Source organism: Alosa sapidissima, chromosome 16 (assembly GCF_018492685.1).
Source record: "Alosa sapidissima isolate fAloSap1 chromosome 16, fAloSap1.pri, whole genome shotgun sequence".
Classification (NCBI taxonomy): Eukaryota; Metazoa; Chordata; class Actinopteri; order Clupeiformes; family Clupeidae; genus Alosa; species Alosa sapidissima.
The window spans coordinates 11,284,337-11,307,951 of NC_055972.1; the positions used below are offsets into that span (position 1 = coordinate 11,284,337).

At 44.7% G+C, this 23,615-nt stretch overlaps 1 protein-coding gene across 5 annotated transcripts in view; it reads left to right on the forward strand.

Annotated features, from left to right (window-relative positions):
- The window catches only part of arfgef3 (ARFGEF family member 3), a 50,772-nt gene extending 30,018 nt beyond the window's left edge, over positions 1–20,754 (forward strand). For 3 of the 5 annotated variants that reach the window (XM_042066748.1, XM_042066752.1, XM_042066750.1), the window contains exons 22-37: positions 2,055–2,234; positions 8,469–8,610; positions 8,853–8,975; positions 9,232–9,335; positions 10,989–11,133; positions 11,483–11,611; positions 12,166–12,342; positions 12,744–12,858; positions 14,459–14,561; positions 15,383–15,514; positions 15,715–15,845; positions 16,511–16,519; positions 17,022–17,358; positions 17,818–17,964; positions 18,264–19,112; positions 19,261–20,754. In XM_042066748.1, coding sequence (XP_041922682.1) covers positions 2,055–2,234; positions 8,469–8,610; positions 8,853–8,975; positions 9,232–9,335; positions 10,989–11,133; positions 11,483–11,611; positions 12,166–12,342; positions 12,744–12,858; positions 14,459–14,561; positions 15,383–15,514; positions 15,715–15,845; positions 16,511–16,519; positions 17,022–17,358; positions 17,818–17,964; positions 18,264–19,112; positions 19,261–19,452 — 3,015 coding nt within the window. In that variant the 3' untranslated portion in view covers positions 19,453–20,754. The remainder of the gene's footprint in view (positions 1–2,054; positions 2,235–8,468; positions 8,611–8,852; positions 8,976–9,231; positions 9,336–10,988; positions 11,134–11,482; positions 11,612–12,165; positions 12,343–12,743; positions 12,859–14,458; positions 14,562–15,382; positions 15,515–15,714; positions 15,846–16,510; positions 16,520–17,021; positions 17,359–17,817; positions 17,965–18,263; positions 19,113–19,260) is intronic. The other 2 variants (XM_042066749.1, XM_042066753.1) reach the window with 1 other exon arrangement.
- The last annotated feature ends 2,861 nt before the right edge of the window (positions 20,755–23,615 follow it).

Below are 23,615 nucleotides of genomic sequence, written 5' to 3' on the forward strand. Positions count from 1 at the left end.
GAGTACCTAGGCCTATGTTAATAATTATAAGGCTATCACAATTAAAATAATAACCATATGGTAGTAGGCAGACAATCTGTTTTGTTTTGCGAGCAAATACATTTAGCAAATAGTTTATAAATGGAATAAAGCTCCTTAAAATTAGCACGGAGGTCTGATGTGAATGACCGCTAGCTGAACCAATAAGACCACATAATTACCATTAGAATTAACTTAGCTTGGCTGTTAGCCTGGTCGGGACCAGGCTAGGTGCAGAGAATAAATCCCCATGGTAACTTATGTGCCATCTCTTTTGTGAAACCAAGTCAAGGCTAAATTCATCCAGGATAACCTAAAACTCCCAGCTTAATCCCTTTATATAGGTTTTGTGAAATACTCCTCTGGTTTGTAACCAGTGTAATCTGATGTCATACAACTGTCACTATTTGGGAACTTGTTTTGGTCAGAAATAAGGCGTTATTCTCCTTCTACCTTTCTGAACCACCCACTTTCTGTCACTGTCTCCATCTCTATGCATATATCTCTCTCCCTCTGTCTACATTTCTCAGTTATCATGATAGAGTCCTGCCAGTTTAAGCTACTTCCCTCAGGCCCTAGGTACTCCATGCCTAGATGCAGGTCCAATAGACTCAGAAACTCTTCAATTTCCTTTTTAAACAATTTGCTAGAACTGATTTAAATTTATGTATTTATTTATGTATTTATTTATTTATTTATTTATTATTATGTTTTAGATACTGTGGGTATTTCATGTTTTGCTGTATTGTTATGTGTCTTGTCCTTATGTCTGTCTGCTGGCTGTATAAACAAGTGCCCCTAGGGTAGGGATGGGCATAATTAATTGACGATCGATAGTTGATCATTAAGAATTTCGTTGATCATGTTAATTTGTTGTCGACTAAACTAATGCAGGTTGCGTTACATAGTGTGTCTTGAAGTAATTTTATCACTGTGTGGCAGCAATTAAACATTATACCACCCGGGGACAATATCTGACGCTATAGGCTACTTATGAAGAGTTCACGGTGAAGTGTGGTGTGGGACCATTTTATTGTTTAAAAAACGATAACGTTAGTTCACTGCAAACACTGTGATGTAATAATTGAAGATCTCATCGAGGAAAAACATGCTGTATTTTTGTATTTTCTTTGCTTTTTTAAATTTCTAAAAAGTTAAATAAATAATGAATTTTAATATAGGCCTAGAAATATTAATGATTAATCGGTAGTCCATTGTTAATTCTCCCGACGATCGAATAAGAACATTTAATCAAATGCAGTATATAGTATATGTTATCACCTGCACTCAGTCACATGTTGTACATCGGGGAAACTGGACATACACTTCGCATACGCCTCAAACAACATCTGCACAACATACATAAAAATACACTCAACACTTATCTCGTCACACATTTCCAGACGCACAACATCACACATTTGAGGGTCTGTGGCCTTGAAGGGAACCCAGGCTGGACAATTTTACAGAGGAAAAGAGCAGAGAGATTGTGGATTTTAAAACTTCAAACACTACACCCACAAGGTCTTAATGAAAAATGTAATTAAAGTTTTATACCACTCTGTGTCTTTTTTACAAGCTCCTCTCTTTTATTTTATTTTATTTCCTTTTAACTTTTATTTATTCTGTTTTTTTTTTTTTTTTTGACTTTTGGATGGGATTAGTGGGGCGGGGACAACTGGCCAGTGCATAATGGTCCAAACAACCACTCACCAAAGCAAATTTTAATTCTAATTTTCTACCCTTGGGACAATAAAGTTACTTTGATCCTTGAGAGTTTTTATAGAGATAATAAATGTCTTTTAATGATGTAGTGAGCCTCACCTGAAGAGATTATGAACCAAACCTACAGTAAACAATGCCAGTGCCAATTGTTATCTTATAATAACATTATCGCGATCAAAGTGTAAATAAATACATTCAGTAGCCTACATACTGTGTACAGTCATAAAGAATTGTTTGCACATTATGGGAATACAAATACGTGCATGAATAAATCCTTCTCTTCATGCTATGCCCCCATGTCACCCCTCTAGGCAGCCTGTCACAAAGAGCGCCACGTATCCCAGAAGGCCGTGTCCTTCATCCACGACGTGCTGATGGAGGTGCTGACCAGCTGGGCCGAGCTCCCACACTTCCACTTCAACGAGGCGCTCTTCCGGCCCTTCGAGCACATCATGCAGCTGGAGCTATGTGACGAGGACGTGCAGGACCAGGTGAGGACGTCACGCTCCGAACGCACAGGGCCTCTCAAGATTTGAGTTCAAGAGTTTGGTTCCAAAAACGCTATATCCACCATTTTAATGAATTTTCATAAATCATTTTTTGACATTTCAGTACAACTGTATTTGTGTGGTGTTATTTGATTTATCTTTACTCAATTAAAACAGCACAACTGCAATTTGATTGATATTACCTGAAATACACAATTAAATAGCATGACTTTTTAATGTTTTTAAAACAGAGATGCTGCATATATGCTTTGACTGTACAGTATGATGCAGAGCTCTGTAATCCATGTTTAGCAGATTAATAATACATGTAGACAGTAAGTGAATGAAACTCTTTGCCACTAGGAATCTGTAAAGAACATTTGTTGAATTAGTGTAAAGAAAGTTTGAATGAATTAGTGTAAAACAAAATGAAATGAGTTCTATTTCATTTCTACTGACCGCCAGAGGCGGTGCTTTCAGCACCTGGATGTCCATCACATACGCATGTAGGTCGAGTGTTTGTTTTACCAACAAAGTCACTTGTGACCGGGGTGACGTATGACGCGGCGTCATGCACTTAAGGTGCTTTCACCCCGGAAGTGACCTCTTGGCAATCTTCTCGTATGGACGTAGGTGTTTCGAGTCAATCGCTAGGAGTCTTGTAACCCTTACGGGTTGGAGCTGCGTTTTCGCCCTCTTAAGACTGCGATTGCTGTATATTTCATCAAGGTAAGTGCTTGGGTTTATAATTTGTTTGCGCATCCACGAGTGGTTTCGCTCTTGGTTGACGTCGAAGGAAATTTGCCCTCTCGTTAACTGTTAGCTGGCTTAGCCTAGGATATCGGTGGCCTCGCCGGCATTCCTAGGAGCCTCCGACCAGATTTTCGCAGGCTACTAGCCTACGAAAATCTAGGCTACTATCTGAACTTGTATTGAACTCGAGACGGGGTTCAGTTATTTCATTTGGCTAACGTTAGCCCAGCATTATTGCTGATCTTCTGACGGCATGTTTTTGGTGTGCGCCGAGTGATCCTCCCTGGAGCCTGATGACGGTCACGACCGCTGCCCCCGTTGCCTTGGTGTAGACCACCTTAGACAAGGGCTGACGGAGAGGGCTTGTGTAGACTGTTGTTGTTTGAGTTTAGCTGCCCGCGCCGCCAGACTGGCCGAACTAGAGGGAGCTGCAGGATCTCCATTGGCCTGTGCACAGGCGGATCCTGGCCTATCCCCTAGATTACAGAGACGCAGACAAGCAAGCGTGCTAGACCTACAGACGGGGAGTGCTCCTAAGCGCACTAAGTCAGACCCCTTGGCCCAGAAAGTGGATTTTTTGGCGTCGGAATTCGCTCAGATAAAGGCACTACTGGAGGGTTTGCAGCGTCCTGATGTACAGCCAGCTAGCGGTTCCGCTACAAGTGCTTCAACACACGACCCACCGCCCCCTGTACTGTCCCCAGCAGTAAGTGTCTCTGAGGATGATGTGCTTTCCATCAGAGCCTCGGAGAGTCTAAGGACGGTGGATGAGTGGGCTGGGGACGTGGCAGAGCTGGTATCTTACGACTCTGACTCCAACTCCCTAGAGGATTGTGGTTCTCTGGGTAGCACGGGTGCTGGTCTGGCTCTGGGGCTAAGGCCAGCAATACAGTTAGCACTAGCACGTCTAGGGGTGGATGCACCACCCGTGGAGGCAGATGCGCAGAGTGCTTTTTTCAGGCAGACCCCGACTGCAACTACATTGTGTGTCCCGCCTTCAGCCCCCTTTATGGAAGAGCTACAGCGATGTTGGGCAGACCCAAGGCGTTTTTCCCATCTCCCTAGTGATTGTAGGGCACTAGCTAATATGCAGGGCGCATCCAGCTGTGGCCTCGACAAGATGCCTAGTATAGAACCCGCATTGGCGGGCTTGATCCTCTCGCCTGATGAGGCGTTGAGACCAGACGTGCGCTGCCCATGGCCACAATGTCGCCTGACGGACGACCTGCTCGGGAAGAGTTATGACGCGGCGGCACGGATGGCACGTATAGGAAATTCTATGTCCCATTTTGTTTTAGCCCTCTCCCAGATCCTCCAGTCTCCTGGGGTCGACCCATCAGCGCAAACCCTCAGTGAAGCCTCGCTGCGGGCATTTGCCTATATGTCAAGGGAACTCGGGCGGGTGATGTCTTCCCTCACACTCGCGCGGCGTCAGGTATGGCTCGCCCAGTCTTCACTGTCTGAGGTCCTCCGTTCTCTGCCGGTTGTGCTGGGACAGCTGTTCGGACCTGCGGCGCAGCAGGCCCTGGAACGCGGTTTGCGGGCGACACAGGTCAGGCAACAATTTGCCAGTTTACACCACACACCTGTTCACCGGCAGAGACCCTACTCAGGGACTGACAGGGCCCAAGTGATATCACGGCCTGTGTCTCAGTCAAGGCCACCTCCACCAGGGGGATTTCGCAGGCCCGTCACTAGACAGACCACTCGTCCGGCACAGCAGGACACAACATATGGCCGCCGCCCCTCCGGCTCCGAGCGGGTAAGCAGTGACAGCTTCGTCCCGGCGGTCGGTCGCTTCACCAGCCAACAGCTGTTGAGCTGGGAAGCACTAACATCAGACCCCTGGGTGCTGGACACCCTATCAGAGGGCTACAGCATTCAGTTCAAACGCCGACCGCCAAGGTTCACAGGGGTCAAGATGACAACGGTAAGGGACGAGGCCAAGGCACTGGCCCTGCGTCAGGAGGTCAGGGCCCTTCTAGACAAAGGAGCAATAGAGCCCGTAGAGCCATGTTCACTGAACAGTGGCTTCTACTCCACGTATTTCATAATCCCAAAAAAAGGGGGTGGACTTCGCCCCATATTGGATCTCAGGTCGTTAAACAAATACCTCAAGACCTTAAAATTTCATATGTTGCGCACAGCAGACGTCCTCCAGACCATCGGGAAAGACGTCTGGTTCACGAAAATCGATCTCAAGGATCTCTATTTTCACATACCAATTGCACCACATCACCAGCAGTTCCTGCGCTTTGCGTTCGAGGGAAGGGCCTACCAGTTCAGGGTCCTCCCCTTTGGAATATCACTGGCCCCTCGGATTTTCACAAGATTCGCGGCAGCAGCACTGGCACCACTACAGAAGACAGGTATGCTCATCCTCTCGTACCTGGACGATTGGTTGGTAGTTTCTCAGACGGAGTCAGATTCACTCAGGGACCTAGCTCGGTTGATATCTCACTTAGGCAGGTTAGGACTCAAGATAAATCTCGAGAAGAGTACGTTGACACCCAGTCAGCGTGTATAGTGTTCATTGGTATCCAGTTGGATTCTCGCAGGAGACAGGCAACCCCATCTCCCCAGCGGGTGAACGACATCCTCAGTCGGGCAGGACAGTTCAGGAGAGGCCAAGTGCGAACCTTCAGTTCCTTCCAGGTACTACTGGGCACACTCACGGCAGCTGCTGCCGTTGTCCCCCTAGGCCTCCTCTTGTTGAGACCACTCCAGATGTGGATCAACAGACTGGGGTTGGATCCAAGAGCCGACAGGCACAAGCTGGTGAGAGTCACTGCCAGGTGTATTCAGTGCATGCGACCGTGGAAGAGCCGGGCATACTTGACTCGGGGTTCCCCTTGGTGCCATACCCTCCCGCAGGGAGGTCGTAACGACCGACGCTTCTTTGACAGGTTGGGGTGCGGTTTGGCAGTGCAGGGCTGTTCGCGGCTCGTGGGACCCCCAACAGCAGCGCCGACACATAAATGTGTTGGAGCTTCAGGCGGTTCTCCTTGCCCTCAGGCACTTCTTTCCTGTGCTGTCGGGGAGGCATGTGCTTGTGAGGACAACACAGCAGTGGTTTACCTCATAAACCATCAGGGGAGTACAAGGTCTCAGTCATCCCTGAGACTAGTTCGCCAGTTGTTGTCCTGGGCCTACCCCCACTTGCTGAGCCTGAGGGCAATGCATATAGCGGGCATTCGGAACACAGCAGCAGACTTCTTGTCCCGACAGAGCCCTCATCCTGGGGAGTGGAGGCTGCACCCGGAGGTGGTGCAGGCCATCTGGCAGCGGTACGGCAGAGCAGAGGTGGATCTTTTCGCCTCCCAAGGCTCTACACACTGCCCCCTATGGTTTTCCCTGGAAGAGGCAACGAGCCCCTTAGGCCGGGATGCGCTGGCACACGAGTGGCCCCAGCAGCTTTTGTACGCATTTCCCCCACTTCCACTGATTCGTGCCATTCTCCACAGGATCTCCCTGGAGGGCCACACGGTGCTGCTGATAGCCCCCAGATGGCCCGGGAGGCTGTGGTTCCCAGTGTTGCACGGGCTGTTGGTCAGACGCCCTTGGTGCCTCCCCATTCGTGCGGACCTCCTCTCACAACTGGGGGGACGGATCTGGCACCCGAATCCAGCGCGCCTACAGTTATGGGTATGGCCACTGAGGGGCCTGAGCCTCTGCTAGGTGCTTGCGACCCAGCAGTTGTTTATACCATCAACAACTCACGGGCGGCTTCCACTAACGCGCTCTACGCGAACAGGTGGAAGCTCTTCGTGGAATGGTGCCGGGCCCGCGGGGAGGAGCCAACCAGTTGTCCAGTACCGACAATTCTCGGATTCTTGCAGTCTCGTTTCGACGGGGGCCTGGCGGCAGCCACCATCCGGGTTTATGCCGCAGCAATATCTGCCAGCCACAACAAGGTGGATGGCGTCACCGTGGGCTCCCATACACTGGTGACGCGTTTCCTGAGGGGGACACAGCGACTCAGGCCGCCACAGCGGAGCCAGACGCCTTCCTGGGACCTACCATTGGTGTTGGAGGCACTGTGCCGGCACCCATTTGAACACAGAGGATAAATGGGTATCGTTGAAGACTGCCTTTCTGTTGGCCATGGCATCAGCAAAGAGGGTGGGGAGTTACACGCTCTATCAATCAGCCGTGAGTGCCTCCAATGGGCCCCGGGAGAAACGGAGGTCACATTGTGGCCTAACCCATCCTTTTTACCGAAGACTTTCTTCTCTTCGTTTGTAAATCAACCCCTCCATTTAGCCGCGTTTGATCCTCCAACTGGGGAGGATGGACAGCAGGGACACACAACCTTGCTGTGCCCAGTCCGGGCTCTAAGGGCATATATTCAGTCAACCACTGGATTCCGGCGGTCGGAATCACTTTTTGTCTGCCATTCAGGGCCAAGACGGGTCAAAACAACGACTGTCCGGGTGGATTGTCGAGGCTATCTACAAGGCCTATGACCGCAGGGGCCTACCAATCCCAGCCTCCGTCCACGGCCACTCAACCCGGAGTGTGGCGACATCATGGGCGGCCCTAAGGGGGGTGCCACTGTCCGACATTTGTGCGGCGGCATCATGGGCATCATCTTGCACATTCGCAAGATTCTACAGAGTTAACGTGGCTGCAAGTAACCCGCTAGTCACCGCTACTCTCTTAAGCCATTAGGTGGTCGAAAAGGTAAGTTCTCCTCCTCGTGACCTTGTTGGTATGTGTCATCCAGGTGCTGAAAGCACCGCCTAGAAATGGAAATAGAACGATGGTTACGTATGTAACCGCGGTTCTATGAATTTCGGATGACCGCCAGAGCTTGGCAGTCACTCGGAGGGGGGACGAGAAGATTGCCAAGAGGTCACTTCCGGGGTGAAAGCACCTTAAGTGCATGACGCCGCGTCATACGTCACCCCGGTCACAGGTGACTTTGTTGGTAAAACAAACACTCGACCTACATGCGTATGTGAGGGACATCCAGGTGCTGAAAGCACCGCCTCTGGCGGTCATCCGAAATTCATAGAACCGCGGTTACATACGTAACCATCGTTTCATAGTATGTTCTTTGAATGTCCATAGATAGAAGGCACTGGTTAATTTTAGATTAGATTAGATTCAACTTTATTGTCATTGTGCAGACAACGAAATGCAGTTATTGGTGCAATATTGCAATATTGCACCAATGCAACAATAATGCAATAATTGTTGATTGGCTTGTTTCTGCCGACACTGATAAAATATTCAAAAAATGTGACCTTGACTTCTCCTCTTGCTAGTATGATTATGTTCATATGGAACACTGCAATCCATTTGCTGTTGTTAAAATTAAACATACGTTTCTTTATATTTAAATCGTGATTGTTTATCCTACTGACTTGGATGTGTACTACTTCACCTCACCTTCACCTGTCTGTAATACTGCACAGAAATGGCTGAGTAACCCCCAACCCCACCCCTGCCCTGTGCTTTTGTGTTTTCTGCGGCCCACAGGTGGTGACCTCCATCGGGGAGCTGGTGGAGATGTGCTCCCCCCAGATCCAGTCAGGCTGGAGGCCCCTCTTCAGTGCCCTGAGGACAGTCCATGGGGGCAAGACCGACACCAAAAACTACCTGATCGGGGAGTACTCCATGGGTGAGTCGAGCCTGCCCAAAGTAGCACACTGCTGGGTCATTTCAAAGAACTGCACCTTGTGTGGGTGTGGAAGAAAAACTTTCAGCATGTATTAGAAATATAAACTAAATTACTATAATGCTAAATTCGTACACAATTAGTGCATACAATTCATTTTGTTCTTAAAAACATCATAAGTGAACTGGATCATAAGTAAACTATATGATAATTTATTTGTGGTTATTTTATCATTGACACTGCAGGGAAATCCCAGGCCCCCGTGTTTGATGTCTTTGAGGCCTTCATCAACACAGACAACATTCAAGTGTTTGCCAATGCAGCAACAGACTACATCATGTGCCTTATGAAGTTTGTCAAGGGGTTGGGTAAGACAGTTTAAAAAATTAAAATATTTGTATGTTTTTTAATATTTCATCTGTATACATCTGAAATAGCCATTGACATACCATTTAGCTTCCCGTTTCCTACATTGAGTTATGTAATGTCCATCAATTTGTATTGCAGTTGCTAATGGTGATGGTGGCCCCAGACCATAATCAGGGTTCATGTGAAAAGCCATCGCATCACTCAAATGTGTCCTCTTGCCAAAGCTAGATAAGATATCTGTGTTCTCGGCCGTAGGAGAGGTGGACTATAAAGAGATTGGAGACTGTGTGCATGTGATGGGCTACAGCTCCACGGACCTGTGTCTGCCAGCCCTGGACTACCTGAGGAAGTGCTCTGAGGTACATTTTGCAGCAGTTGCACAATACAAAAGGCTAAAACACCCACAGCCATATACAGAAGACAATACAAGTGATTATCTCTGTTTTTATAGCATGATCATAAATGTGCGGTTCAGTTTATCATCATCCATTAATTATTCATAATAGTAACAATTGGGACCTAAAAGACAGGGCAAAACGTACAATGATCTGATTAAAGTCACTACCAAACTTTTCTCAGTTGATCTTATACAGTAGTACTTTTTTGCATGGGATCCATTTCTGATTGGGACATTCTTGTATCATGCATACTTAATGAGATACTTTGCATATTTGAATAAATTGGCACAAAATATATCTCAAAGAAATGTATAAAAATATACAAATATATCTCAAAGAAATGTATTGATCATTTGACTAGGTAGACAGAGCCAGAGTTCTTTGGTTAACATGAAAACATTTTGCATTCAGTCAAATTATCGATACATGTCTTTGAGATATATTTATATCTGCTAATTTATTCTAGTATGCAAACTAATATGTGTAACACTAACTATGCGTGATACAAAAACGTCCCAAGCAAAAATGGATTCTACACAAAATCAGGGTCAACTGAGGAAAGTTTGGCAGTGACCTTTAGTTCATTTTAGGTTTTGCCCTGTCCTATCCTGACCTACATATTTATGTTTTTTCCAGCTAACTTTTAGCATGATCTTCATATTCATTCATTATGGGCCTCATGCACATGAAAAATTAATGTCATGTCATGTTATTCAGAACACCGTGTAATAAAGTTTTCACATTACAACTTTGCTGATAACATTTCAAATAAATGCCAGTTATCTCATTAGCAAAGTTATTGTGTAAAATATATTGTTGATTTTGTTTCATAGCCTTTTTCTTGTGTGTAGTTAGGCGGCCCACTGCTAGATTTTGACAGGAGCTCGTGATATTACTTAAAAGTAAGCTACTTGGCATGTGCTCACGCAAGCTGTCAAACACTGTCCACTAGCGTACAGTATGTGATGCAACCTACTGCTTTAAGCTTATACATCTAGTGTTTATGTTAGCTAACTGTATCTGGATGTGGTGCTATCAGAGCAAGACGTTAGAGATGGCACATGACGTGTAGTGATGCCTCGTATAAAAAAAAATTAAATTAAAAAAAAAGATTTAAGCGAGAGGCACATTATAAGAGATAAGCTGTTATTACCTCTGACTCGCTAAGGAAGGTAGACCTCAGAGGTCATAAATCAAAATTGCCGACATCATCCTTTTAATATCTACATTTCTTTAAAGTGTAGCCAGTTGGACAACGACAACCCCAGTAATCATTAAACATCTAAATACTGGAAATGTCCCCACAATATATTATCATCCATTGCATATTCAGGGAGGAATGACTGAACTTTGAGCTCTAACGGCAGTGCCCTAAGGTCACAATCATAAAAATTTGAATGTACACTAAAAAGCTGAGTGAAAACTTTTGACCTGTTGAATGTTGTTTTGTCCCTTATTATGTAGCGATGTGGAACAGGCTCGTTGTTACCAAATAAAGTCAATGCAATCACATCTCATAAGCTGTACAAACACCTGTGGGCAAACTTCTTTTTCAACACCACCATCTGTTGTGCGTGTGTGTGTGTGTGCATGTGTGTGGCTCCGTGTCCTCAGCTGCTCGCCAAAATCTACAAGATGCCTTCCAAGCCGGTGTTCCTGGGGGCACGGCTGGCGAGCCTGCCCATGCGGGCACAGGAGCGCTCGGTCAGCAGCGGGGACGGCATGGACTGCGTCCTGGCCGAGTTTGACGACGACACAGGTGCAGCACTGTCTGTTGCATTGTCATAGTCAGGAAAGAGAGTACATGGGAAACATTAGAGACTGCCTAATAAAAAAGAAGTTTTCTGTCAGATGGAGAATGCTGAAATTTCTTTGTTGCTGCTATAAATGTCCCAAGCCAAAATAACCAAATACCAAACCAAATACTCATATTAGCTGGCAATTGAATGTGTACAGTATGCACTGTAAACTAATCAAAAGAGACCAAACATTATAGGCATTGGGATCTGTATGCAAGTTAATCCAAAGAATGTTGATGGTGAATACAGTAGGTGCATGCACACGTACAGTAAATTCAACCTCAGATCCATAATGCGTGTGTGTTGCAGGCCTGATTCAGGTGTGGATCCTGCTGTTGGAGCAGCTGACGGCTGCCGTGTCCAATTGCCCGCGACAGCACCAACCTCCCACCCTGGACCTGCTGTTCCAGCTGCTCCGAGACATCACCAGGATCCCAGGTACCAGAGACCGCTCATGCCAATCAGTGTCTTGTAGCCATACTTAAAATTACTGCATATCAATGTAAATATACAGGTCACACAAGCACAAGTTTAAACTTCATGTAACTGTTAAGACTATATAAATATACAACACAACTACCTCTATTTTTTTTTTGATATATGTCCTATATTTCTATTTTTGATACATACATGTTCTATATTTCAGTCTCGCACTTTAATTTAATGTTTATTGTCTATGGCCATGTCTATGTCTAAAGTATGTCTATGTCTGTATTTAAAGTATGTCTATGTCTGCATGGGAAAGTAAGAAACGAAATTTCAATTCTTTGTATGACCAGTGCATGTAAAGAAATTGACAATAAAAGCCGACTTGACTTGACTTGACAATGTGAAAAGCCACAGAGAAGAGACACTCCCTAAGAACGTTTTTCTTTTTAATCATTTGTCTCATCTTCATAGTGCTTTCCTTTATTCCTTCCCTTATTTCTTCTTTTTTTATTCTCTTTCTTTGTTTTGTTCTTTTTTTTTCTCCCTCTCTCTCTCTCTCTCAGGCCCAGGCTTTGCCATATTCTCTGTCATCCAGCTTCTCCTGCCGGTGATGTCGCTGTGGCTGCAGCGTAGCCATGGCGACCACTCCTACTGGGACATAGCGGCGGCGAACTTTAAGCACGCCATCGGGCTCTCGTGTGAGCTGGTGGTGGAGCATATCCAGAGCTTCATCCACTCAGGTACGTTCAGCCCACTCACGGCCCTGTGAGTAGCTACCAGTGGAGCTACGCCACCGTACTAAGAGTTACTACTGCTAACTATTGCGAGTTAGCTACAGTATGTAGTTCTAATGACAAACAGCATTCTAGGTGCAAATCATCTTACTGTAAGGTTCCCTGCAGTTTTATATGTATTTTTGGTCCACATTGTAGCACTCTTGTCACAGTGGATTGGTTATTAACCTAGAGGTATATTTTACTCATTAATTTTTAAGTATTATGTGCAAATCTTTTAGGATGCTGAGGAAATGATCACATGTGGACACCTCAGGTTTCTGGAACCATTGTGGTTTTGTAGCATTGGTGGATGGTATAGAAGCCTTGATCTTGATATGTCGACTTTGCTCCATGCTGTTCCATAGACATTGGCTATGAGAGTCTGATCAACCTGATGCTGAAGGACCTGTTTAAGCTGCTGGTGTCCTGTGTGGCTGAGCCTGCAGAGACCATCTCTAGAGTAGGCTGCTCCTGCATCAGGTAAACTCCTGGTGACACGTCAGCTAAGCTACGTACACCTGGCGCGTGACTGAAGCGTTTCATTCGCATTGCGTCTTCTGCAACAATTATCTTCCACTGTAATCGATTGAAGTAACTACACCAGATGTAACAGCAGCGCATACGGGCAGAAAAAATAGACCAGTCTTCTAAAATGTTTTTTACGCATTGTGAATGAAACGCTTCAGTTATGTGCCCACTGTAGCTTCCCTGCTACACTGCTGTTGAACTCTACTATCCAGTCCTGCCTTATTTTGACTTGATGCACACAGTTGTCTATGTTGATGTACTGCTTGGCTGGATGAAGGTTGTAAATGTGTCAGTGCAAGATTCAAGATTCAATACTTAGTATAAGTATAGTATGTATAAGTATATATACTGTTTTGATCCTGTGAGGGAAATTTGGTCTCTGCATTTATCTCAATCCGTGAATTAGTGAAACACACACAGCACACAGTGTACACACAGTGTGAGGTGAAGCACTGACTAATCCTGGTGCAGTGAGCTGCCTGCATCAACAGCTGCGCTCGGGGAGCAGTGAGGGGTTAGGTGCCTTGCTCAAGGGCACTTCAGCCGTGCCTACTGGTCGGGGTTCGAACCGGCAACCCTCCGGTTACAGGTCCGAAGCGCTAACCAGTAGGCCAAGGCTGCCCCCAGTGTGCTCTACAATACAACAGACAAGACGACACCAAACAAAAATAAGAAGCTAAGGGGTGGGCAAACTTTTTGGCTCAAGGGCCACATTGGGTTTTGAAAACTGGCCGACGGGCCGCAAAACAACCCCCTCCCCCTCCCCCCACGACACACACATAAAAAATACATTTTTTATAGCCTATAATTTAGTATGAAACGTATTTGTTTTAAAATATGAATTGCTTAAAAATGCTGCTAATTTTATGCTGTTTAACAAATGTATAAATTGTGCACTGTCGCTTTAATTCACGTTTATTTCTCAATGATCTTCTGCCTGCCGCTATGGCTAGTGCTGTACCTACAGCTGGGCCCTCTCACAGTTTTTAAATGGTCAGTAGTGGGAACTACTGTTGCCTTCATGATTTCCTTTTAAAACTTTCTTATAAGAAGGAGATATCAATTATCAACAATGACAAGCCAACTGGAACCTGCGGCTCTCTGTCCCTCTCGTGAGTGCAGACGCGTTCCCAATTAAATGGATCGCATAATGTTCACGTTAGATCTGCTGCAAAGGAGATAACTAAGAGTTAACTTAGTTTAACATGATGTTATCTCTATTTAACATGATGTTTTGACATTGACATAATGTTCTCTAAGGAGAGTGAAAAGCAGTTTGCAGTAAAGCTAACCAACGTCGTCTCTATCGCAGGAAAAAAATAGCGAGCAGCCTGATAACCAAATGAAATGCTCGGCGGGCCGGATGAAAGTGCTTGGGGGGCCGGATCCGGCCCGCGGGCCGCAGTTTGCCCACCCCTGAGCTAAAGACATAGACATAGACATCAGTGCACATGCTTTTGTTTTCTGTCTGCTTTGAGTAACTCGTTTTTGTATCCACATTTGGAGTTGTTTATGTCATGTGTCTAGTAACATGTTACATGGTGAACGGCAGGTATGTTTTGGTGACTGCCGGGCCCGTCTTTACTGAAGAGATGTGGCGTCTAGCCTGCTGTGCGTTACAAGATGCCTTCTCTGCCACTCTGGAGCCTGTCAAGGTAACACAGCTATATCTGCTACCCTTTAAACACTAAACTTAACCTTCATAAATCATCAGGCATCGTGTCAAACATAGCACTGCCAGACAAGAGTGTGCAATTTTGTTACATAACAGACGTTCTGCTGAATCTTGCAGTCTAAAGTCTTGACATGGATAATGGGTGCTTTCTCGTGCGTGATAACTTTGCTAAATGTTGATACGTTTGTGTCAAGCCTGTCAAAATTCACACATACGGACTTGTAATCTTCTGTTAGAGCTTAGGGCTGTTGCATTTTGAAGAGACAAACCAAGTGAGAGATTTGCTGATGTAGGAGGCATATTGTGCCTTCACATTATATGAGATGTGAACATTCATGTTTAGGTTTGAACTCCAACTTAAAATTTTTTGTAGGAGTAGGTTTAGTCCCCATGCCTGATCCGAGTAGATGTGTGTGCAAACTTGAGATTAAATGTATGTACAAACATCATTACAATGTTTTAATGCTATACTGTTTTAAATAGTCTTGCTTATGTAATATGGATGATATATGAAATGTTATTTGGATGGGATTCCATTATACCCCAACAGCTGGCTGTCATTAAATAGTAGACAACTACTGGTATGTGGTGGTACATTTTAACTAATGGATGGTCTGTGCAGAAGTTTTATTAGTAATGGGTGCTTATCTAAGCCAGAAAGGAGCTAGAGAGGGGTAGTTATGAATGTCCCACCACAGCTGGGTGTCTGGCTGTACGTACACTCAAAACCAACAAACAACAATTTTATTTACTAACAAATGTTATCCCCTTCTATTAATATTGTCCTTGTGTGTCCTGTAGAACCTTCTGGCATGTTTTCGGAGTGGGTCGGACAGTTTTTCAGGCGATGCGTGTGAGGTGAAGGTAGCAGCCCCATCCCACTCTCCCTCAGCCGAGGCGGAGTACTGGAGGATCCGTGCCATGGCCCAACAGGTGGGCATCCAATTCACTCTTTGGGTTGCACTTTATAAATGCTCTATATAAATAAACGTGACTTGACTTGACTCTCCCCCCCCAAACACAGCCATGCCACTCAACCTGCTGGGTGGGACTTCTCTCTCAATCCTTGATATGTCCTCGTTAATGCTACTCTCTATCTTTCTCTTCTTTCCTTCTGTCTCTCTCTCCCTCAGGTCTTCATGCTTGATACTCAGTGTTCACCCAAAACGCCCAGCAACAAGGAGGGCTTTGAGCATGCTCAGTCTTGTGTCCTTATCATAGAGTTGCCTCCAGACCAGCACTCTAATGGACACACACAGAAGAGGTGGGGTTTACAGAATTCAACTCCTAGCAGCATTATCTGAATACAACTCCTAGCAGCATTACACTTTATGTTAAAGTTAAAGCCTTAAGCTGATGATACATGGGGCAACTTTTTGAGAAATGTTGCTGGGCAATGTTCCTCATTATTGTGATTCTGGCATGTTCTCATTGATATTGGGCAACAGTTTCTTTTCTGGAGAACTTTAATCATCAGTAGGCAAGTTCATGTTTTTACGCGTCGCGAACGGAACGCTTCAGTTACGCGCCTGGTGTAGCTCATACCTAATACATACATTTGCTTTTCTTTTGCGAGTCCCAAACACTAAACCAAAGACGGTTAAAAAGCAAGGTTCCATAATGAAAGTCTTTTCTTTATTAGTATTTTTAGTTTATGTTTACCACTCACGCAGCAAAAAGAGATGCTGCTGTTTGCTGCTGCTTGTTGGTAGATCCCCATAATGGTTATCTTTTTTCAGAAACGTGTCAACTTTATTGACAGCATAATTAATTGTGCAGAACTAACTAAAGCTGTAGAAAGTGTATTGCAGACTAGTATCAGTAGTGCTAATAGTATAGTTGTGATAGCTGGTAAACACTGCACCTTTGTAAACTTTAGACTGTTGTCCCATTTACGCGTCTCTTTCTTTCATGCTGGACCTCCAACAGAAAAATTGGGTAAGAACAAACTCATGCAACCTAACCGGAACTGAGGAACAACACTTCTGTCGTTGTGTGTTGGCATTGCATGTGGAGGCTTCATATTGCAGAAATGGAAAATGGAATTCAATTCCAAAATTGGAAACAGAATTTTCAATTTTCGTTACAAACAGAATGCACATTTGTATTACCATATAAGAAATATATTTAGATGGATGGATGAATGAATGGATTAGAAAGGTGCCTTAAGCATGACTTGTTCTTGGGTCTGGTGACATGTGGGAGACATCGTAAAAAGCTGGCCAAAATGGTGCCCAGTCCCAATAGTCTGACCGCTACATTAGAATAGACCTTCAAGAGTCATCACGAACAGCTGAATTAGAGCGTTCCTTTTTACCAAAGCATATTCAAAGCAATCTACAGTATGATCCTTCCATAGATCACATCATATGAAATTGTGGATAGAGAGTGACTGAGAGGCCCAACTCTTATCTCCCCTTTTGTTGCGTTCTTCACACAGGATCCCTTTTAGAACCATCGTGGTGAGTCTTCTGTCCCATCAGGTTCTCCTACAGAACCTATATGACATCCTGCTGGAGGAGTTTGTCAAAGGCACTGGCGGGGACAGCCAGGAGAGCAACACGCCCGTCTCCGAACCGCGTCCCGCCGGGTTCCTTCGTTACATCTCCATGCAGAACCTGGCCATCATCTTCGACTTGCTGCTGGACTCGTACCAGACGGCCCGTGACTTTGACACGCGGCCCGGTCTCAAGTACCTGCTGATGAAGGTGTCTGGAGTCAGCGGGGCGGCCAACCTGTATCGCCAGTCAGCCATGAGTTTCAACATCTACTTCCAGGTCAAGGGCCTTGTAATGTTTGCATTCTGTAGATAAACTACACACTCTTAAAACAAATGTATTGTCCTTATCTGGACACAGAGAGATGTTGTGTTCAACGGAAGTTGCGTTATTTTCGACAAATATTGAGTAACAAATACAAAAGGAAACAACACAAACTGTGTTGTCCTTATCTGGACACAGACATGTGTTAAAACAACGCAAGTTGTGTAGTTTTCAACACATTTGTTTTAAGTGTAATTATTGAATCCTAGCATAAGGCAATTTTTTTTTTTATTATTCATTCCAATCTGTTGCATTCAGAAGTAAAAACATAGTTCAGGTTTCCACCTGAGATGTCACCTAAATTCTTGTTGAAGTGTTTTTCAAATTCATCTGATTTGCATAACCTCTTTATTCATAATATATGTAACTGATTTTGTGATTTGTAATTTAAAATCATTCTGTTACAACCCCCAGGCCCTGCTTTGTGCTACACTGACAAATCAGGAGAACATCACAGTGGAGCAGGTGAAAAGGATTCTGGGAGAGGAAGAGGAGGGCAGCTCAGACTCATCCCAGCCCTGCTCCTCAGAGGACGAAGACATCTTTGAAGAGACTGCGCAGGTAAAGAAAAAAAACAATATTGCATGAATGAATAAAATAAGTATTGTGAATATATTGTGAATATATTGTGAATGTATTGTGAATGTATTGTGAATGTATTGTGAATGTATTGTGAATGTATTGTGAATATATTGTGAATGTATTTTTTCTCACATGAACTCATCCCTGCTAGGAAAAACACAGACAAATCCTACTTCTCAATATCAAGAAATCTCCTCTGATATCTTACATAATATATCATTTTGACATATAAAATTTAAATGGAATGCATCCCTCCTTCCATCATATTGCCTCCACAGGTGAGCCCGCCGCGGGGTAAAGACAAGCGGCAGTGGCGCGCCACCATCCCGTCCCTGAGCTCACAGCCGGCCAGCGGCGTGGACTGGGCCTGGCTGGTCAAGCGTCTCCACAAGCTGTGCATGGACCTGAGCAACAACTACATCCAGATGCACCTGGACCTGGAGAGCAGCTTGGGGGCCATCGGCGGCGAGGAGCCCGTGCTGGGCCACCGTGGCGGCGACCCACTCTTCTTCCTCCCCCTCTTCCCCTCCGAAAGCTCCACGCCCACCCCTTCCACCACGGGGGGGCCCTCGGGCCGGGGCACGCCGTCTGAAGACGGTTTCCGTTGCCAGCCCGCGGTGGAGACGCCGGGCGAAGAGCCCGCGCTGCAGACGCCACCCGCGGTGCCGCCACCGTCCTCGGCGGGCGTCTCCGGCAGCAGCCTGCCCCACCAGCAGGGGGCGCGAGGGCCGAGGGAGCACAGTGACTCCACCGGCCGCAAGAAGGAGTGGTGGGAGAGCGCCGGCAACAAACTCTACACCATCGCCACCGACCGCACCATCACCAAGCTCATGATCGAGTACAAGCGCCGCAAACAGCAGCAGCAGCAGCAGGGCCACCCCATCTCCCATTCGCACCCGGCCTTCGCCCGGGAGGCCAAGCCCGGCGAGAGGAGGACTGAGGTGGGCTCGCTGCGGGAGCCCGAGTCCCCCGGGCCCCAGAGGCCCCAGCAGCTGGTGGACCAGGGCCCCATGAGGCACTCGTTCAGCGCGGGGCCCGAGGTGCTGAGGCAGGAGAAGAGGCCACGCTCGGGCTCCATGGCCAGCTCTCACAACATCTCCCTCAGAGACGCAGAGGCACAGATCCAGGTGGGCTGGGTCAGGGGGCTGTTTTTATCTGCTTGTTTGCTTTACAGCTCATTTTAAAAGTAGTTCAGTTTTTTAATTCCATACAGATCAAATAAAATGACATGATATGAGAAAATGATCTGTCTCTCTTACCTTGTTGATTGGACAGGCGTGGACCAACATGGTCCTGACGGTCCTGAACCAGATCCAGCTTCTGCCTGACCCCACGTTCATCGCACTGCAGGCTGCCGTGTTTCCCTGCATAAGTCAGCTCACCTGCCACGTGACCGACCCCAAAGTGCGGCAGGCCGTCCGGGAGTGGTTGAGTCGGGTGGGCCGAGTCTATGACATCATCCTGTGATGCAAACGGGAGGCATGTCACCGTCCACTTTCATCATGACCTGAGGTTGTTGAAGGTCACTGGGAGTATTTTACGTTGGCTTGGAAACGACCTTGGGCTTTTGTGTGTATGTTTCTGTTGGCCATGCTAGCGCTCTCGTCTGTCTCTTCTGCTTTCCTCTCACTGAAAGGAAACTGTTGCCATCTGTATGTTTTTTTTTGTTTGTTTTTTGTTTTACTGAACTAGATCCTTTAAATACTTGATTTCAATGATGCATCACAGTGGCCAGTATGTTTATTTATGGTATTTATCATAGTGGCCATTTGTTTTCCATTGTATATTTGTGAATCATTGCATATTTAATTTATTTGAAGGCGGAATATATTCATAATATACATATCTATTTTAATGATGACTGAATGTTTTGTCTGATATTTTGCATATGCATTAGTACAAAATGTGACATTGACACATGACCCCTTGGATAATATGCCCATCACCGTTTTTATCTTTGGAAGGCAAATAATCAAGACTGTGCTGTATGCCGAGTCACTTGCTTGAAGTGTGTTTGAGTGTACAAGCATGATGTGACCGGTGGCTTGCATGTCTGTCTCGGACAATGATCATACCATAGAGTTAAAAGTTGCTTTCTGTGTGGATAACATGCTGCAGATTATTGGTAGTTTATTCATCCTGGAAACAAAGTATTTTTAAATGACCTTACTTTAATCACATTTACATTATGCAATATTCATTACAGACACAGCAGCTATATCTGTTATATGGAACTGTGTGTATTTGCCACTACTTGTAATCATGCTGCCAGTGAAACTATAGGAACCTAGGCCTTGGCTTGCAAAACACAGTGGAACTCAAAGAGGTTTGGCATTTGGGTGTATTATTCCTAATGAATTGATGCCAATCAACATCAGACATTTGAAACCGCTGAAGAATGATCATGTGACATTGTTGTACTGAACCTACTGCTTCATCCTTGAAGTCTTTTGATCCTTGTGTTAATTTATGTGTGTTGTGTTGTAAGAAGCTGTTTGTTTGGTGATTTACTAAACTCTTAAAGTCCTCATCACTGTTTCAGTGGACTCAATAGAGGTGGCAAAAATGACCCGTCAAATTTAAGTGTTCAGCTCCCTGCGATTGTTTTGGCATTTTCATAGTGTTCATAGTTCTAAGGTATGTCTGTTGCTGATGTGCAATGAAAATGCCTTGCTTATGATGGAGATGACCAAAGATGAACCTTATTCTCTGTCACTACACTGTTTTGTTTGTTTGTTTAGTTTCTTCCACACAGTAAACAAAGTTCCTATAAATACCATGCTTACGCACCTTGTTTTACCAGTCCACTCGACTAACAACAAACTACTACAGTTTACAAAATTGACCTACAGTAGTTAATCAAGTGAAGCTAATGCTATTAAGTACTGCTCTAAAACTCTTCTTTAGTATGATAGACTTTCTTAGTAATTGGCACAGTAATTTGGAGTGTACTTGTTTGGCTCTTCTGTGATCCATACAGTATGTTCAATGCCCAATTTATCTTAAACAGCTAAATGGCTCGTGACACACACACACACACACACACACACACACACACAGTTTCTTTGCTCCAGTTACCTTCTTATCCTTGATATTACAGTTTTTCTCAGTCGCTTTGGTGCTTTTTTCAGATCAGAATGAAAATTCTCATAACTATTAGTTCAACCTCCACAACATTGTCATTTGTGCACATCATAGTAGCAATTTCTCATTCCTCTGAACAAATTGCAAATACTTTTGGACATGTATCAGTTGCTTTCATACAATTCTCTGCTGTTTTTTAACATTATCATTTGCTTATGTCATGTCAGTCAAAATGAACTATACTTATGAATGCTGAATAGTCGTTCCCAATAAAACTAAGTCTTCATTTCATTGCTTGAGTCATTACATACAAAATTGTTGAACTAGTTATCAAATTCTGTCACAGTGCTGTAGAATTGCAAAGAGCATACAGTAAAAATGTACGCATTCAGTGTCTTGTACTCACTCACCTAACTACAGCAATGTGTAACTTTACTGTAGTTTTCAAATGGCTGTACAAGTACTGTATAGTGCTGTCTTGAGCATGTTCAGGTAGTGTCACCGAGTTCTGACCTTTTTTTGCATTGGAAAACACTGAGAGAACTGTCATAGTCAAATGGCTTTGTCATGTTTTCATTATCTTGTTCATAAACGATGGTGTCAAGACTTCTCATTTTGATGACACTGACCGTTTCATTGACATGAATACCTGCTTTTGAGGAATGGACTATCCATTTTGAGCAAGTGACGTGCTTTTGCAGGTCATCCACTAGGTTTTGCAGTTTGCACTAATTGTTTTGAGAATTGCACTAACTGCTGTGCAAATGTTAATAGTGATGTGAAAAAAGCACCAAAGCGACTGAGAAAAACTGTAAATCCTTTAAAAAAAAGTAATATGAAGTGTTTGTGTGCGTGTCTGAATTAAAATTGTGAAACAAGGAGAGAGGGTTCATTTCAAGCTAGTTACTGACCGAATATGGGTACATTTCAAAGTGTTCAATCAGTCAGATTATTTCTAATGTGTTAGAGTAAATGTGCTGTACAATGAATGTTTAAATACAACCTTCAAAGTGGTGATATGAATGCCATTAATTAATCAATATAAAATATCAAATACCAGTAAGTTGAATGTCATTGTGGATGAGATGTGGGTGTGTGATTGTGTGCACTTGGTCGGTGGGGCTGGATGTGAGATGCAAGTCCTAAGGGCATGATAGGCATCATGATGGAACATATACTATAACTTTTATTTTTTACAAATCTGATATTGTGCCATATATTATACATGAGCCCTTGGATGATATGCCCAATCCATCTCAGTTTTTATCTTTGGAAGGCAGATAATCAGGGGCCTCATTTATAAAACATTCGTAGGCACAGATTTGATCTTAGACCATGCATATGCTCTAATCCACAGCAACACTCAGATTTATATTTTAAAAAAAGTGGAAAAGTGCTATCTTAGCTCCACGTCAGATTCTTAGCATATTACCATTTTCTTGTGGGCATGCCAGGGTACTACAGGTAATCTGATGTCCAACAACAATGAATTTTTAGAAATCCAAGGCCAACTACTTTACGTCTTTCTTTGCCATATATGATCAATTTCAACAACTTATATTATAATATCTTAAATAAAAACACTAAGGCCTATTATAGAGTGGAGTGACTGAAAAATCCTTTGTGTGTGTGTGTGTGTATGTGCATGCACGCACGTCACTTTCATGGGCAGCCATGGCCCACTGGTTAGCACTCCGGTAACCTGAGGGTTGCCGGTTCGAGCCCCGACCAGTGGGAACGGCTGAAGTGCCCCTCACTGCTCCCCGAGCGCCGCTGTTGTTGCAGCTCACTGGTCCGGGATTAGTGTCACCTCACTGCGTGTTCACTGTGTGCTGGGTGTGTTTCACTAATTCACGGATTGGAATAAATGCAGAGACCAAATTTCCCTCATGGTATGAAAAGAGTATATATACCAGGGGTGGGCAAACTTTTTGGCTCAAGGGCCACATTGGGTTTTGAAAACTGGCCGGCGGGCCGCAAAACTGTGTATTTAACATCCAGAATTTCACAATTTCCCCTGGGTGTAATACCCCCCATACAACCCTTTCATGATCCCTAATAGCTCTTGTGAAGTATGAACTTGCACAAACACTGCCTACAGAGCATAGCCTACTTTAAATTGTAAGTAGTCAGGAACAGCATTTGTGACTTAATCAGAGCCGGACCCCTTATATGCTCACTACGTACGTAGGGCCCCTACAAAGGAATCAAGGCCCCTTGCATCAAATTATATTGTTGATGAGAGGATGAAGCAGAACTATAGGGCATGAGAAGAGAAAAAAACTCCATGCAATAAATATAACACATTGGGCTTGGCAAGAAATTTGGCAATGCTGCTTTTATAACCGGCCTCCAAGTCTAGGGGAGCTTGGGGCACGGCACAACCACGTTCTCTTGCTTGATCTTAAAACACAAAGAGAACGGACAAGGCAAGGATCAGGTGTTGCACACTGGCATTACATTTATTAGTTAAAATACTTTAAGCATCAATACTCAACTATTCAAACATGTCCAACAATGTTCAAACACACTCAACATTAAATTGA